Raw genomic sequence first — 15,771 nt, forward strand, 5'->3', positions numbered from 1 at the left:
AGTTTAATGCTGTCCTCATAGCCTGAGCGCGTCAAACTTTTACATATAAGTAATTATTTATAAGTGACTTAAGGAAAAATTTATTTTTTACTTTTATGTCCATAAAAGCTGTACTTTAAAAAGTATTTTTTAATTTTTACTAAATAAATATTTTTAGTTGAGTAAGACACTCGACTCAAGGTAACTACCGTCATCTATACGCATATATACAAAACAGCCACCTACTGTAGATAAATATAGTTTGTATATAAAATAGTTATAGTTGGTTTGTGTATTAAGTGTTGCGTCATGCTCAGTTTTTACGTGCATTATTTGACAGTTCCATGTATAGAATCGAAAGAAACCGGTATTCAGTAAAGATTTACATGAAGAACATTGAAAATCGACTTTGATGATTAAATTCCTTCAAATCAACATGATCTCAATGTTAACTGTAATGGCCTTTTTGTAGTGATGATTTAGTTATAATTAAATAATGTAATGAATTTTTAAGTTTCAAAGTAAAAAATATGCCAGTCACCGGAAGATACGGACCTCTTGTTGGTGCAATTGATGAAGGAACATCGAGCGCTCGATTTTTGGTAACAATTTTTTAATTCGATTAAACTTTCAAATTTAAAACCATTCAACTTTAATTTTTATTTATCATCATAGGTTTTTGCTGCTAAAACCTCTGAAGTGTTGACTTACCACCAAATTCCCGTACCAACATACTGTCCAAAAGAAGGATGGGTCGAACAAGATCCCGAAGAAATTTTACAAAATGTGATACAATGTATTCATTGTACAGTAGATAATTTAAGGAAACTTGATATTGATGCAAGTGATATTGTAACGATTGGTCTTACAAATCAACGAGAAACTACAATTGTTTGGGATTCTCAAACAGGAAAACCACTTCATAATGCTATAGGTTAATTCTATTTTAATCGAAATAATGCAAATTATAGAAAATCGATATTTTTGTTTATAGTTTGGATGGATGTTAGAACAGCATCGACCGTTGATAAACTACTAGCCAAGAAAAAGAAACGCAAAAATTACTTAAAACCACTTTGTGGACTGCCAATTAGCACGTATTTTAGCGCCTTGAAATTACGATGGCTATTGGATAATGTTCCAGAAGTACAAAAAGCTGTGAAAGAAAAACGATGTATGTTTGGAACAGTTGATACATGGTTAATTTGGGTATGAATACTTTCAATAACTGAACTTATGATGGGATAAAAGTTTGTAAGAAAGCTTTTCATTTAGTAACTATGCAAGATAACGACCTCACCTCATTTGTGGGGAGGGGAAATTACGGTGTCATTAATTAGAGGAAATTTTTCGTGATAGTTTTTACTGATTAACATACTTTTGAAATTGTGTACGTGGCTTAGTTATGGCGAGCTTGAAACTTCTTTTTTTCTGTGATTCTAATAGACGATAATTTAAAAAAAATTGATTTTCAACATTTTGCAATTAAAAAATTTAGTTTCGAACAAAAAAAGGTTTTTTCCCAAATTAAAAATGTTTTAGTCTATCATAAGCAAGCCACAAATTGAAGTTTGCCACATTAAAATATGGAAAAATTGAAAAATCATGTGTAACCGCTTACGTTATCGAAAACGACCACAAAATTGACAAATAAAACCTTAAGCTCCTGAAATCAATCCTTGCGAATTAGACGTTTATGAAAGCATCTTCATTCAAAAGCTGGGTAATGAAACAATGAACTTAGACAAAGGAGCTATTCCAAATTCGGATCTAATAAAAATTGCAAAATCAAGGTTGAATTTCTAAATATTGTTAATACGTTGTAAAAATAAAGGATTATTTATTATGATTTATTTATAGTTTTTTTATTTAGGTTTGATTTGTAATTTATTATTTTAAACGTCAAAAAATACTCGAATAAATAGGCTTGCGCACAAATATTACGCTCATTGGCCAAGCACTAGTCAACTGATGGAAGTTGATTGGCTAGCGCCACTGATACTACAATTTGACAGATACTGTGAACAGTATAAGTTGTAAATACACGAAAGTATCATTGTGCAGTCCGCCACCAAATTAGCAAAGAGTAACATTCTTAATAAGAGTAATCACTAGCTAATTCTTACTGATGATGAGTACTTGGTAGTCGAAAATACGTATTTTAAAAATACAAAAAACTGATCTAGGAAATTGGGGCAAAAATAGAAATTTAAGCCACAAATTGAACAGTTTGCCACATAATCGATTCAAAGTCGCTTTCAATAATCACTAAAACGTATATTCAGTGTCACAAAAAATGCACGGATTACATATAGTATTATATGTAATCCGTACATTTATTGTGACACTGAGTATACTTTATTATATAAATACGTATTTCGACTACCAAGTAGTCATCATCAGTATGAATTCATGATGTATTTTTGGTACGCTTTGGTTTGCCATAAATTATAAATTTGTATAGCATATGCCACTCCAATCTTATATCTTTCCAAAAAATCGTTTACTACAAAAGGATAGTCAAACAAAGCGACATGCAAATTTAAGAATTCTGAATAATTCAATTTACTCACCATTTTTTATGAACACGATTGTTTTAAATTAATCATATATGGTCTTAATAGTTTAAATAATATAATTTGCTTTACTCATGTACTATGTTTTATTAACTAGCTATTCGCTTAATATCATGTAATTAACTTTCGTAATTTCATAATGATATTTTTTTTTTTCAAAGAACTTAACAGGTGGCGTTAATGGTGGCCTCTATATGACTGATGTAACAAACGCTTCACGAACAATGCTCATGAATATTGAGACATTAAAGTGGGATCCACAATTATGCTCATTTTTTGATATTCCTATTGATATCTTGCCAGAAATTCGTAGTTGTTCAGAAATTTATGGGTACTTAACTGAAACATGTTTACAAGGTCTACCAATATCCGGGGTAAATTTTTTAAAATACTACTATTTTCTAAATTATTCATTAACTTTTTTCTAAATAATTAATACTTCTACATTCTTGAGTAGTGCTTAGGTGATCAGCAATCGGCGTTGGTAGGCCAAATGTGTTTTCATATGGGTCAGGCAAAAAGTACTTATGGAACTGGTTGTTTCTTATTGTATAATACAGGAACTGCTGCCATACAATCAATGCATGGACTCTTAACTACTGTCGCTTATAAATTGGGAAAAGATGCCGCACCAGCTTACGCATTAGAAGGATCTGTTGCAATTGCAGGTAAAAACTTCAATGGTCATCGAATACATTTTTAGTTGTGTCATGGAATACATTTTCATCACAAATTTGGATTTTAGGAGCGGCAATGAATTGGTTACGTGATAATTTGCAAATAATTAAAGACGTCCAAGATTCAAAAGCAATGGCTGAATCTGTTTCATGCACAGGTGAAGTGTATTTTGTACCAGCCTTTTCTGGTTTATATGCACCTTATTGGCGAAAAGATGCCCGAAGTGTAGTGTGCGGATTAACAGAAGAAACTAAACCAGGACATATAATACGTGCCACTCTTGAAGCAGTATGTTTTCAAATTCGTGATATTTTAGAAGCGATGACCTTAGATTGTGGTTACCCTTTAACGAAACTATTAGTAGATGGTGGAATGACAGCAAATAGTCTTTTAATGCAATTACAAGCTGATTTATGTGGTATCCCGGTAGTACGTCCATTGATGGCTGAATCCAGTGCGTTAGGTGCCGCTATGGCAGCGGGAAATGCCGAAGGTATAAATGTTTGGGACATCGATACAAATATTCCCGTTATCAGTGACACATTTGAACCTTCAATTTCAGATGATTGTAAGTTATACAGATAAATTGGCCAAACCAAAATTTTTATAAGAATATTTTCTTCAATTTTTAGCTCGCGATATTCGATACTCTCGATGGAAAATGGCAATTGCACGTAGTTTAGATTGGACTGAAAGCGATGAACCGCCAGATGACGAAGATGAAAGTATGATTTTTAATATTTTTATTTATTTATAGCTAGAGGACGTAACCGCGGAGACTCGTGGGTTGCCCTGGCGGCAGAGAAATTGTTAGGTGGACGTCTGCCAAGTGGTGAGATTATTCTGAAGTCAATTTTCTGAACAAGAACCCATAATTAAGCCTTATTGTGGTTAAATTTTTAAATTACTATGGTTTAGGTTGTGTTTCAATTGCGCAGATACTCAAATTTAAATTTGTGCCGTAATAAATGAAAATTTGTCCACTTACAATTTAATTACGCGTACCGGGATGCACAAGGCGTCCTCGGGCAAATAGCTCATTTAGCAGACGGTCTACTTACAAGTCCCAACGCATTAATTAAGAAGCCAGAAATAAAAAACTCTTAATTTTTGTTCCCTAAATTTTTTTTTCAATTTAATTTTTAGAACGACTGAGGAAAGTTAGTGCATCATTACCAGGGAGTATTTATATTTCAACTAGTCTTATGTTACTGCTGGTGTCATATAGTTTATACAAGAAGTAAATAACGAATTTTAATTAGTTATTATTCATTTTTATTTATTTTAAATAAGAACTGTCAATTTTATTAAGTTTGTTGAGTATGAAAGTAAGAATATTTTAAATAAAATTATTATTTTCAAAATTAAATTTTTTTTGTATCAATGAAAACTTTAATTTATCGAAATAGGCTCCATTTGAAAAGTACAAATGAACTTCTGACGAAAAATCCAATGATCCGGCCTTTTTTCAGTTATTCCAGTATTGTCTTGATTTTCTTCAGCGAATTCGTCTTTATGTCTTCCATCGAGCTAATATTGCTTATTTGAAACGTAATTTAAGTGTAGAAAAAAGGAAACGCAAAGTCATATCTGTTGTTTCCCCCCTGTACAATTTTCTCTTGAATAAAGTAAATTATGTAATTATTAATCCCTTGTAGTCAGTATAGTCATAAATTTTTAATTTTTATTAAGTTATACTCTGATATTTTTCTGCAAGCATAGAAGTTTGATGCCTAGCCTTGGGAATTATGCAACCGATTTTTGTACACAAGCATTAGCTTTTGGCGTTAAAAGAACTTTCTATGTATTCAGGAAATTTTGGGTTGGAAATAATAACCCCCCGAAAAAAATTGATTGCACTATCGTGTGATAGTGCCATTTAAGGCCGATTGGAATAAAATTTGATCTCAAGGAGGGTTTTGGTATTTGAAAGGTCAAGTTCGTTAAGGATAAAAATCGATAGAAAAGCAAGGGGAGGGCGGGGGTGTGCTAAGTACGAAATTTTGAATTTTTTCAAAATACAAAATATTTTTGTATTTTTGATGAGTTTTAAGCAAAAAAGTACTCATGTGATTTTTCTCTAGGTGATAGTTTTCGAAATAAAAATTCTTGGAAAACTAAAAAGGCTATATATATAATATTCGATTTTAAGAAAAATGTATTATTTTTTCAATCTCTGAGGATATGCGCTTAGCTAACGCAGCTCCTGCGATATGAATCTCTCTTATATTATTTACATAACACTTTATTTTGGATTCGTAGAGTGCTTCCAGTGTTTTTAAAACGACAATGCGTAACGTTATTTTCCAGAGCCAAATTTCTCTAGCGTTTAGTCGGACATTTCTCTATCGTTTGAAATTTTCGGGATTATTATTAATTACTTTTGCTATTTTCCGTCCACCGTTCATTATCAATCAACAATCCTCTGAAAATGAAAGAACTAAAGGCTCCAGTAAACTGAAAGCATTCTTTTAATATTATCTGTGTAAATAAAAAAAAAAAACCAAAGAGCTTAGTAAACTTATTAATTTTTTTTAATAAGTATGAATTTAAAAAAATGAAAAGCTGAGTACATTAGTGGTATGTACATAGTACATACATTTGGTAATAATAAATCATTGATATGCAATTATGTATAAAAAATACTTTATATTTATACAAACTATAAATCATGTTATTGTATTATGCCTACACAAGTTTTTGTAGTATTGTATTATATACCAGGTGCGTCATTTAATCCAAAGGTAGGCAGAGTTTGACTTTTTTATACTCTTTATGGCTTTTAACAAGAAAGGTATGATCCGAAGTGAAACTGATGATCTACTGTATGTATGTTACGAAGTATGTTAATTCAATTTTTAAGTTGGGACAATCTTGATTGAAAACCTTTAAGAATCTTTCTTTACCTGTTGAAACCGTTTATTTCGCTTTAATGACTAAAAAAGTTTTCCTTTTTTCCTATTTTAATGACAGTCAGATATTCAGATCCATAATTATTATAATTGTATAACTAGATTGCCGCCAATATAATATTAAAGTTTATTAAACTATTAAAACTTACAAGATTACATGATAAATTATAATGATTATAATTCCATTATAAATATTTAGGTAAACAATTTAAAAACGGAAAACAATAATACCATCGACTGTAGGTAGAAAGAGCGGTAAATAAAACGAAATACCAATAAAAAGTAATTTTAATAACATTAAATTAGACCCATTAAAAATCAACAGAAAAATAATAAATTTTAACAAAAGGGATTTATAACATCGATGCACACGCGAAGAAATTTTTATAAAATTCACCATGGTAGGTAGGTATACTGACTATAACTCATTTTCCTCTCAGAGGAAATTCACTAAAACGAGCAATCTGACAACGATAATGTATTTCGACTGCCAAGTAGTCATCATCAGTATAAATTATCTAATCTAAATTACTCTTATTGTGTATGTTACTCGTTGCTAATTATACTGTTCAGTATATGATAAAGCGGTCGGAATAAACCAGGATTCGGATGTTGAAATTTTTCGAAGATTTTCGATTGTTTAAGTAACAAAATTTCCAGATTTGTTAACAAATGATCTTAAGCAAAAAAGTTATTTTCACATGAAACGGAAACAATTTGAAAATTGAGCTTTTTCGAGACACGATTTTAAATTGATTTTGCAGTTTTTTATTAATATTTATTGTTAAATTTAAAATTTTCCAAAAAAAAAAAAAGTTGATTACTCACCAATTTGAAAACCGGTTACACACGTCTTTTATCAAAATATAAGCCAAAGAACTTAAACAATTTTCTGTTTATCCTTAAAATTGAATTTTTCTTAGCTACGGCTGCGATTTTAAACTAAGATTTTAAACTCCCAAATTAAAAGACAGTTATAATCTAATCAATCTGAAAATTTTCATTATATTTAGTTTGCAGGGGGATTTTGGCTGGAAAAATCGATCTAGCTTGATTTTATTTTTAAAAAATGTTGTTTTATCTCGGAAACAATAGTCTCGAAAACATTTGCAACGATTTTCATGAAATTTAGTATTAAAGGTCTTTCGGGGGCGAACAAACGATCTAGCTAGTATTCATTTTTAGAAAACATCGTTTTATCTCGGAAACGGCTCCAGCGATTTTCATGATATTAGAATGCAACGAGCAAAGCTCGAGCATCCAGATACTTTATAAAATAAAACAAGCAATTCTAACAATTTTATCAATCGACTCTAATGATGACAAATTTTCCATGTCGATCAGGATACATACTTATTCTGAATTCTATCTAATCTATTGATACTTAAGCATAAAGTGATAAAATACGAACTGTGAAGTTCATATTTCATGATTTTGTTAAAACATGGATATAATATATAAAATTTATCAATTGAAATATGTTTTTATATTATGTATTATTTTTATATCAGTCTGCAGTTATTGTAATTGTTTATTAAATTACACAAATATTACAACAATAATGCCTCAAGAAATTACATGCGTTTTACAAATCATTAACGAATTGAAGCCAAAAATTATATATATTAATGATAAATTTATTGAAACTAATATTTATACTAAAATAAATAGAAACTGTAATATTGTCATGCAACAATTTAATTATTATTCGAATTTATCTGATATAGAAATATGTCCAAAAATTGACCAATACATTTTTATTGATCATACAGTAAATGAATTACAACAAATTTTATTGGAATATTCAACAAAGGCATGTTCTTGGAATACCAGAGCATTGTTTGTTTTTTTATTCTTACAACCACCACCAATCGAGGAAATCCAAATATTAATACAGAAATGTTGGCAATTACTAATTATCAATATTTTATTAATTTATGGTCAAAATATTTATACATCGTACCCATATTACAATAACAGTGATACTTGTGGTGAAATTGTCGTACTAACCAAGTTAGATACATGTGACGTCATACCAAATTTTTTAAATGAATTTACAAAATGTCACATTGATTTAATAAATATTGAATCGTCACCATATTCTGTACGAATTTCTGATAATAAGGGTACTGGAATTACATTCAATATGATTGAAATGATTTTTCATTCAATGCATTTAAAATTTACTCTGTTGCCAACTAAAAGTGTGTACTTAATTGAGTTCGCCCACACTTTAGGAATGCCAACATTAATGAAAGATATGAGAGGCTTACGACATTTTACCGCGGTTGGACCAACTGCATTTACTCTTGCCCGGAGAAATTTGGTGGATTATTCAACGTACTCAGTACCCGATCAATTAATATGGATATTTCCAATACCAAAGGAGGTACCCAAATGGATTTTATATGCCAAAGCGTTTTCCATACAACTATGGATGGCTAATAATTTGTTTTTGGTATTTATAACAACTATTTTTATTATATTGGCTATTTATGAGCATAAATTTTATCAAACGCACAAAATCGAATGTTTTTTCGATTTGTTTTCTTTAAATATTGGTGAGTTTTGTTGATACTATTTTAAAATGCCATACCATGAAATTAATCGAATAGAGAAAGAAACCTTAAAGCAAAATATTCTTATGTATATTATGATTCCTTATCAATAATTTAATCATACTCTTTTAGTACTCGTAGCAATAGGGCATTACATCCATTTTTGAAAAGTGTCTCAAATAGATTCTATAGTGCTAATAAACTACTAAAAGAGTGCCATAAAAATGTGTGCCATAAAAGTATTAAAATTTTTTAAACTCTTTCGACGCGATTTTGTTAAGAATATATATAAGAAGGACTCCATGAAGCCAAAAAATTTTACGCCAATTATAATAACATTTTTTTAGTTGGCGTACACTGAAAATGCAAATTCCAGAGAGTTTTCTGAATATAAGCAAATGTGTCTATCTTGTTGAAAAATTAACTTTCAGATGAATTTCCAACGACAATAAATTCTTTATAGTGCTCAGAATACACCATATTTTTTTCAAATTTTCAATATTTAGCGTGAAATACTCGTTTTTGACAATCCCATGTAGGAAAGTACGGCGGGCCCAGGCTTGGCCCAGGCTTGGTCCAACTATGTAGAACTCTGGGCCAGACTTGTAAGCCAGACTTGGCCCAGACTTGGGTAAAGTCTGGAATGATAATGCTGGCCCAAGACTGGTTACCCCGACTGGCCCACGCCTGGTTGGCAGGGCTGGGCCATAGTTAAGTTTTAAGTCTGGCCCATGCCTGGTTGGCAGGGCTGGGCCATAGTTAAGTTTTAGGTCTGGCGCATGCTTGGTTGGCAGGGCTGGGCCACAGTTAAGTTTTAAATCTGGCCAATGCCTAGTTGACAGGACTGGGCCATAGTTAAGTTTTAAGATTATTTTATGAAGAATCCTATTTTGTGATTTATTTGACAGGGACAATCCCAGCTGTACTGCAACACTGAGTCAACCCGCGGTAGAAGAGGAGCAAGCTCCTAACAAACTACCATGTTCCAAATAATAGTTTAATATACTGGTCTCGCAATGCGAGACGTAACAGATATTAAGCTGACAAGAACAGATCTTAGCTCATTGAGCCGAGAAGCGATAACATTGTACCGGTAAAAATATGTTTATATACACCTTACTAGAACATCTTATTGGTGAGAGGTTTTAAAAATAAATATTATTTTGTAAAAAGGATAGTGACTAAAAGACAGAGAAGGAGGAAGTTATATATCCCTTGCTTTGGATATATAAATATGGCAAACCAATGTTGGCCCAGGCTTGGATAATCATTGGATTGGCCAAGGCTAGGATGCCTAGTATAGGCCCAAGACTGGGCTCCCTTGCGTTGGCCGTTCTATGGCAAACCAATGTTGGCCCTGGCTTGGATAATCATTGGATTGGCCAAGGCCAGGATGCCTAGTCTTGGCCCAAGACTGGGCTCCCTTGCGTTGGCTGTTCTATGGCAAACCAATGTTGGCCCAGGCTTGGATAATCATTGGATTGGCCAAGGCTAGGATGCCTAGTCTTGGCCCAAGACTGGGCTCCCTTGCGTTGGCCGTTCTATGGCAAACCAATGTTGGCCCTGGCTTGGATAATCATTGGATTGGCCAAGGCTAGGATGCCTAGTCTTGGCCCAAGACTGGGCTCCCTTGCGTTGGCTGTTCTATGGCAAACCAATGTTGGCCCAGGCTTGGATAATCATTGGATTGGCCAAGGCTAGGATGCCTAGTCTTGGCCCAAGACTGGGCTCCCTTGCGTTGGCCGTTCTATGGCAAACCAATGTTGGCCCCGGCTTGGATAATCATTGGATTGGCCAAGGCTAGGATGCCTAGTCTTGGCCCAAGACTGGGCCCCCTTGCGTTGGCCGTTCTATGGCAAACCAATGTTGGCCCAGGCTTGGATAATCATTGGATCGGCCAAGGCTGGGCAACCCAGCCTTGTCCCAGGATCGGGCAATCGTTGGGTCGGCCAAGGCTAATTATTTCATCTTGGCTGAAGCATGGGCCAATATCGGGGCGCCAAAGCTGGGCTCCCCAGTACTGGACCAGGCTAGGCCCCGTCGTTCAACTATGGCGGTTCCTACATGGGATATTACAATAATCTAAAAATGACGCAAAAAGACCTATTTTCAGCTTTAAATTAAGATTTAAAAAAAAAATGGAGATCGACTTCCTAGAGTGGGAGTTTTCTCTTTAAAAATCTTTTCTTAGAAAATTTCATAAATATTAATATTTTAGGAAATATTGTCGAAAAACGAAATACCTTTTTTTCATCTTTAATTGTTTATAACTTTTGTAATTTTTTATGTGCTGAAAAATGCTTCTGGCACATTACGACCAGTATTTATTTCTATATTTCTCCAATTTGAATTTATTGACTAGACTTTTATTTCTTAATTAATTTTATTATTCAGACAAACAAATTTTTTATATTGATTGATTTGAGACATAATTTTTTTCGAAAACAAAATTTTTGTTTATCAATAATTTTAGTATAAATGCGACCGTAAATTTGAAATGAGTTAGTTACCTACATTGTTTTGATAATGGTCATACAGACTAAAACGATCGTCAACAATTGTAAAAATATTATTTATTATATTTTTAATAAAAAGTGGTTGTAGGAAGCTAAAAAATGAGTTTTAATAAATCAATGTCTGACAAAAACAATCACATTTTGCTTTGTATTTAATTACTGATCGTGCTTTCTGTAAGTCTGATATACACGGTGGGTCATTTTAGTCTATAATGGCTAATTGCTCGTTTTGTATTTAACCATTTAAAGAATAACTTGCAAAAAAGCAAAAATTGTACAGTGTGATGGAGGACATCTTGTTCTGACATCGGATCGGACCTAGTTCTTCGGATTTCTTTAATAGCAATTTAGATTCTTGAATTTATTTGAATTTTAGGGATGACAAATTTCGGAATTTTTGTTTTGTACAAGAATACAGATCACTGATTTTCAGAACCAGAAGGCTACTAGAGTGGCCCCAAATTTAAATTTAATTATGTTTTAGGTATTTCGGCTGGTAGAGAACCAAAAGTATGGTCCCTTCGATTAGTATTCGTTGTTTGGGTCTACTATGGATTAATTATATCAGTACTATATCAAGGGCAAATAAGCAGCTTTTTAACGACCTCTGTACATGAAAAACAAATCAGCTCATATAAAGATATCAATGAATCAGGTTTAACTGTATCCGTATATGGTAACTTAGTAAGTTACATTGAAGATGGATATTTCAAGAAATTGCAGATAACTAATTACACTTTACGTGGTGATATGATGAGGGCGGCAGTCTATCGAAATATCACTGTAGTATCATCATATTTAACATTTGTAGATATACAAAAGAAGACCCAAGATCCGATAACGCATAAACAACGAATATACACTGTACCAGCACTAAACATTTTTTCATTTTTAAATACTTTTTATGTTCAAAAAGGCCACCCTTTGTTGCATATTTTAAATAAGAAACTGTATTATGTGCATGCATCAGGATTACCTTCCAAATGGCTGATGGACTATTTTGCTTTGACATCAAAAGGTGTTACTTTGGACCCAGTAAAACCGTTGTCTATGGATTCATTACAAGTTCCTGGTTTAATACTTTTTATAGGCTATACATTAAGTTGTGTGATATTTTGCTTTGAAAAATGTATTTTAAGGTGGATGGTGCAATTGAAGAGGCAATTCTACCGTTTAGTTTAGCTATCAGATATTACTTGTCAAATTTAATTTTTTATACGTAGCCAATAGTATTTTTCATATAGTCGATTGAATAAATTACTTCTGCCTAAGTTTAATATTATAATAATAAAATTATAATGTCTAGTATTTTATATCATGCATTTATCAAGGATTTATACTAAGTTTAGTTCAAAGTTTGTAACGCTTAAAAATATTGATTTAGTATAGGTGTTCATAAAATCACCTTTTTAGTCCCTTTCCAGCTGGCTATTCCTCTGTCAGCTCGCCTATCCGTCCGTCAATACAATCACTTAAAACGAACAGAGATATCAAGCAAAATTTTTACAGCTTACTCAGGACGTAAAAAACTGAGGTTGAGTTCGTAAATGAGCAACATAGGTCAACTGGGTCTTGAGTCCGTAAAACCCATCTTGCAAACTGTTAGAACAAAAATTCAAATATAAAAAATGTTCTTTATAAAACAACAAACAACTTTTGTTTGAAACATTTATTGGTATTTTATTTTAAATTATACGTAAAAAACGTTTAAGCAAATTATATGTAATTTTTTCGTAAATTTCATTATTTCTAACCAGTGTAACTTCCTTTCAAACAGTATTGGGGTATATTATGGCATAATTAAATTAAATGTTTAGACTTGGAAATTTCCTTTAGCTTGAAAATGAGACATCGTAGAGTTACCTATTGTCATTAGAACCCAAGAAATAATCCACAAAAAATAACATTTTCCCAGTTTTCTCCCGATTGTTATTATCCCGATTATTGAACTTTTATTGTAATTAATATTTTTGAAAAATTTTTTAGGGGGTAAGAATTTGTTTTCAGGTAAACAAAAAAAATCATTGCTTAGCATGATTGGTAGCGTTATAAATAATTAAATTTCTTATAAAATGTTACTGCACCATATTTCGAAAAAACGACCTTGATTTGAGGATTCAGCAGAAAAAAGACGCCGAAAACGATATGCCGTTTTCGTGGAACTTAATCGGCCACGAAAACCGGCGGCCGGAGTAAATAAAAACATGCACTCTTACTATTTTATCTATAACAGTGATTATCTACAATAGTAAAATTTAAATAAAATTGTATTTTATAAAGTTATGAATTAAAAAAATTTTAAACTATAATTTATGATTTCAATGGAGAGATATTCCTGTGTATTCCTGGAATGTTTGATCCTCCGAGGATTTTATTCCTTAGGTGTTTGAAAAAAAATGACGGATTTTTGGCAAGAAATAGTAATAAGTTAATTTAAAAAAGATTAACCAAACCTATCGAATAGGAGATCAAAATAAAAGAAATTAAAACGGGATTACAAAAAAATATATAAGTTATATGTTTTACTCGGAAAGGAAGGTTATTAAATTTAATTAGGAATAATAAATACTATGTTAAGCGCGATATCTTTGAATAGTTGTTTATTTTCATTGTAAAATAACTTTTAGAGTTTTTGTACGCTTCCAAACTTCATAAAAAAATAAGAAATAACATTTCTCAGCCGAAGTCTCGGTATAATTGTTGTGGGTTTAAAATTTAAATAAAAAGCTAGAATGTACATTCATTTGAAAGTGTCGACGCTAGGGAACAATATGCCCTAATTTCCAGAATATTAAGAATTTTACGATTAAGTGTGTAAATTCGACAAAAGTTTGATAAAAAAGGTGATGCATTCAAAAAAAAGCCCACTGCTTTCGAATGGACCATTTAAACTCCATATTCGATAATTTTTTACAGAGATACAATTCTTTGGAATTTCGGTACAATTTGGAGTGAAAAATTATGTATTCGTTGCGTACCGAATCGCGAATTGAGCACCACGTTAGGAAATACTATACTTTTCTTTATTTTATTAATATGAGTTTTCAGACAGTGGTGCCGTAAATAATGAAAACATTGGGCGAAAACTTATAAGAACAAGAAAACTATTCCAGAAAAATGATCCATCGAAGTGAAAATATCCCTCTTTGTTCTAAGTTATCTATTCAAGCCATTTATTATACTCCGATAGCTGTTGACTTATAATAAAAAAAATATTATTATACATTTTAATAATTTATTTAAGATTAGTTTTTGAGCGATGAATACGAATATGCCGTTAAGAGTTGCGTGATACGCATTATATTGAGTTATGTAGCGAGTCGTTGATGATGATTTTACTATTGAATTTTGTGTTGAAACTAATCATTTATTCAATGGGATAATTTTACCCACTTATTTTTACAAGGTTAGTAAAACTTGGATAAAATGACTCTTTTCAAGAAATATTAATAATTTTTTTTAAATATACATATTTTTTTCAAAATAGCATGCCAAATAACATTTAAAATATACCTACGTTTTTCCTTGGAGGGATCATTTTCACCCAATTGAAAAATATACATAAATTATGTAAATATAAAACTATAAAACCTTCGGAGACAACATTCAATGAAACTCAAACAATATTATATATTTAATTAATTAATTAAGTTAATTAATTATTACAAATATATAACAATAATACTGCACCCTGGTTAGAAAAAATTTAGTATCTATAAAAGTATGAATGTCAAAAAAATCAATTGGAATGAATTGGAATTTAATAATTCCTTTTAATTCTGATTTAAAATTCTGGATGGGTTTTATGAAGAAGCTGATTTTTCTCTTTCAATTGATTGTTGTTTCATTTATTCGCGTATTTTTAAGTCATTTTCGGGGTGGTTGTAGGGATGGACAACAGTGCAATACCTGCGGTAGCAAGACATGTTCCAAAACTGCAAGACCAAAAGCAAGGCTAAGATCATGTTCACAACACTTCCGAGAACTTTTTTAACTGAAATTTTTTTCTTCTTTCACTTTTTTTGACACAAAGTGATACCATAAAAACTCCAAAATATTTATTGATATTATTAGAACTTGTTGTCAACCCTAGTAGGTCAGTTGGTTAAGGAGTAACCAATTCCGTTCGCGGTTTGCCTAGGGTAGCGGGTTTCTATTTCCGCCATCACAACATAAATTCATTTAATTAATAGTTGTAATAGACTGGTGTAGTGCATGGTATATGCATGAAGGAGGTGCTCTCAGCCTCTGAAAATAATTGAGTAGCTGATGACATGAAATTATCATCCTTTAAAAGGTGGTAAAACACATATATAGTATCACAATGAGCTCTATAGCCTAAGTGTGTCCTTCGTGGACAGCCAATATAACCTAACCTAAGTCCTTAATTAAGTGCATTAATAATTAGAAACCATGTATAAGCCCCGCTCATTATTATTTTAGGATATCAATTTCATCAGAACCGAGCAAATGGACGGATGTAGATGTACACGATGAAACTATGCGCGTTTCGTCCTGCTATTTGGAATTCTATCCGAAATCTTTGGAGTAA

The 15,771-nt window shown here is 31.8% G+C and overlaps 1 protein-coding gene and 1 pseudogene across 1 annotated transcript; one reads left to right on the plus strand and one right to left on the minus strand.

Annotated features, from left to right (window-relative positions):
- The first annotated feature begins 293 nt into the window (after positions 1 to 293).
- On the plus strand, positions 294 to 4,518 carry LOC123294061 (glycerol kinase-like). The gene is made up of 8 exons (XM_044875129.1): positions 294 to 581; positions 655 to 913; positions 974 to 1,188; positions 2,717 to 2,929; positions 3,013 to 3,223; positions 3,301 to 3,801; positions 3,866 to 3,958; positions 4,380 to 4,518. Exons 1-8 carry the CDS (start codon positions 510 to 512, stop codon positions 4,475 to 4,477), a joined length of 1,662 nt encoding a protein of 553 aa, XP_044731064.1. The 5' UTR covers positions 294 to 509; the 3' UTR covers positions 4,478 to 4,518.
- Positions 4,519 to 9,603: 5,085 nt separating this feature from the next.
- LOC123294334 lies at positions 9,604 to 9,784 on the minus strand (annotated as a pseudogene).
- Between the last annotated feature and the right edge of the window lie 5,987 nt (positions 9,785 to 15,771).

Source organism: Chrysoperla carnea, chromosome 2 (genome assembly GCF_905475395.1).
Source record: "Chrysoperla carnea chromosome 2, inChrCarn1.1, whole genome shotgun sequence".
In the NCBI taxonomy this organism is placed as follows: domain Eukaryota; kingdom Metazoa; phylum Arthropoda; class Insecta; order Neuroptera; family Chrysopidae; genus Chrysoperla; species Chrysoperla carnea.

Bases quoted from the DNA above. Each gene is read 5' to 3' on its own strand.
- LOC123294061 (XM_044875129.1), top strand. From the start codon at position 510: ATGCCAGTCACCGGAAGATACGGACCTCTTGTTGGTGCAATTGATGAA. The intron at 914-973 runs GTTAATTCTATT...TTTTGTTTATAG, and splicing joins ACCACTTCATAATGCTATAG to TTTGGATGGATGTTAGAACA. The intron at 3,224-3,300 runs GTAAAAACTTCA...TTTGGATTTTAG, and splicing joins AGGATCTGTTGCAATTGCAG to GAGCGGCAATGAATTGGTTA.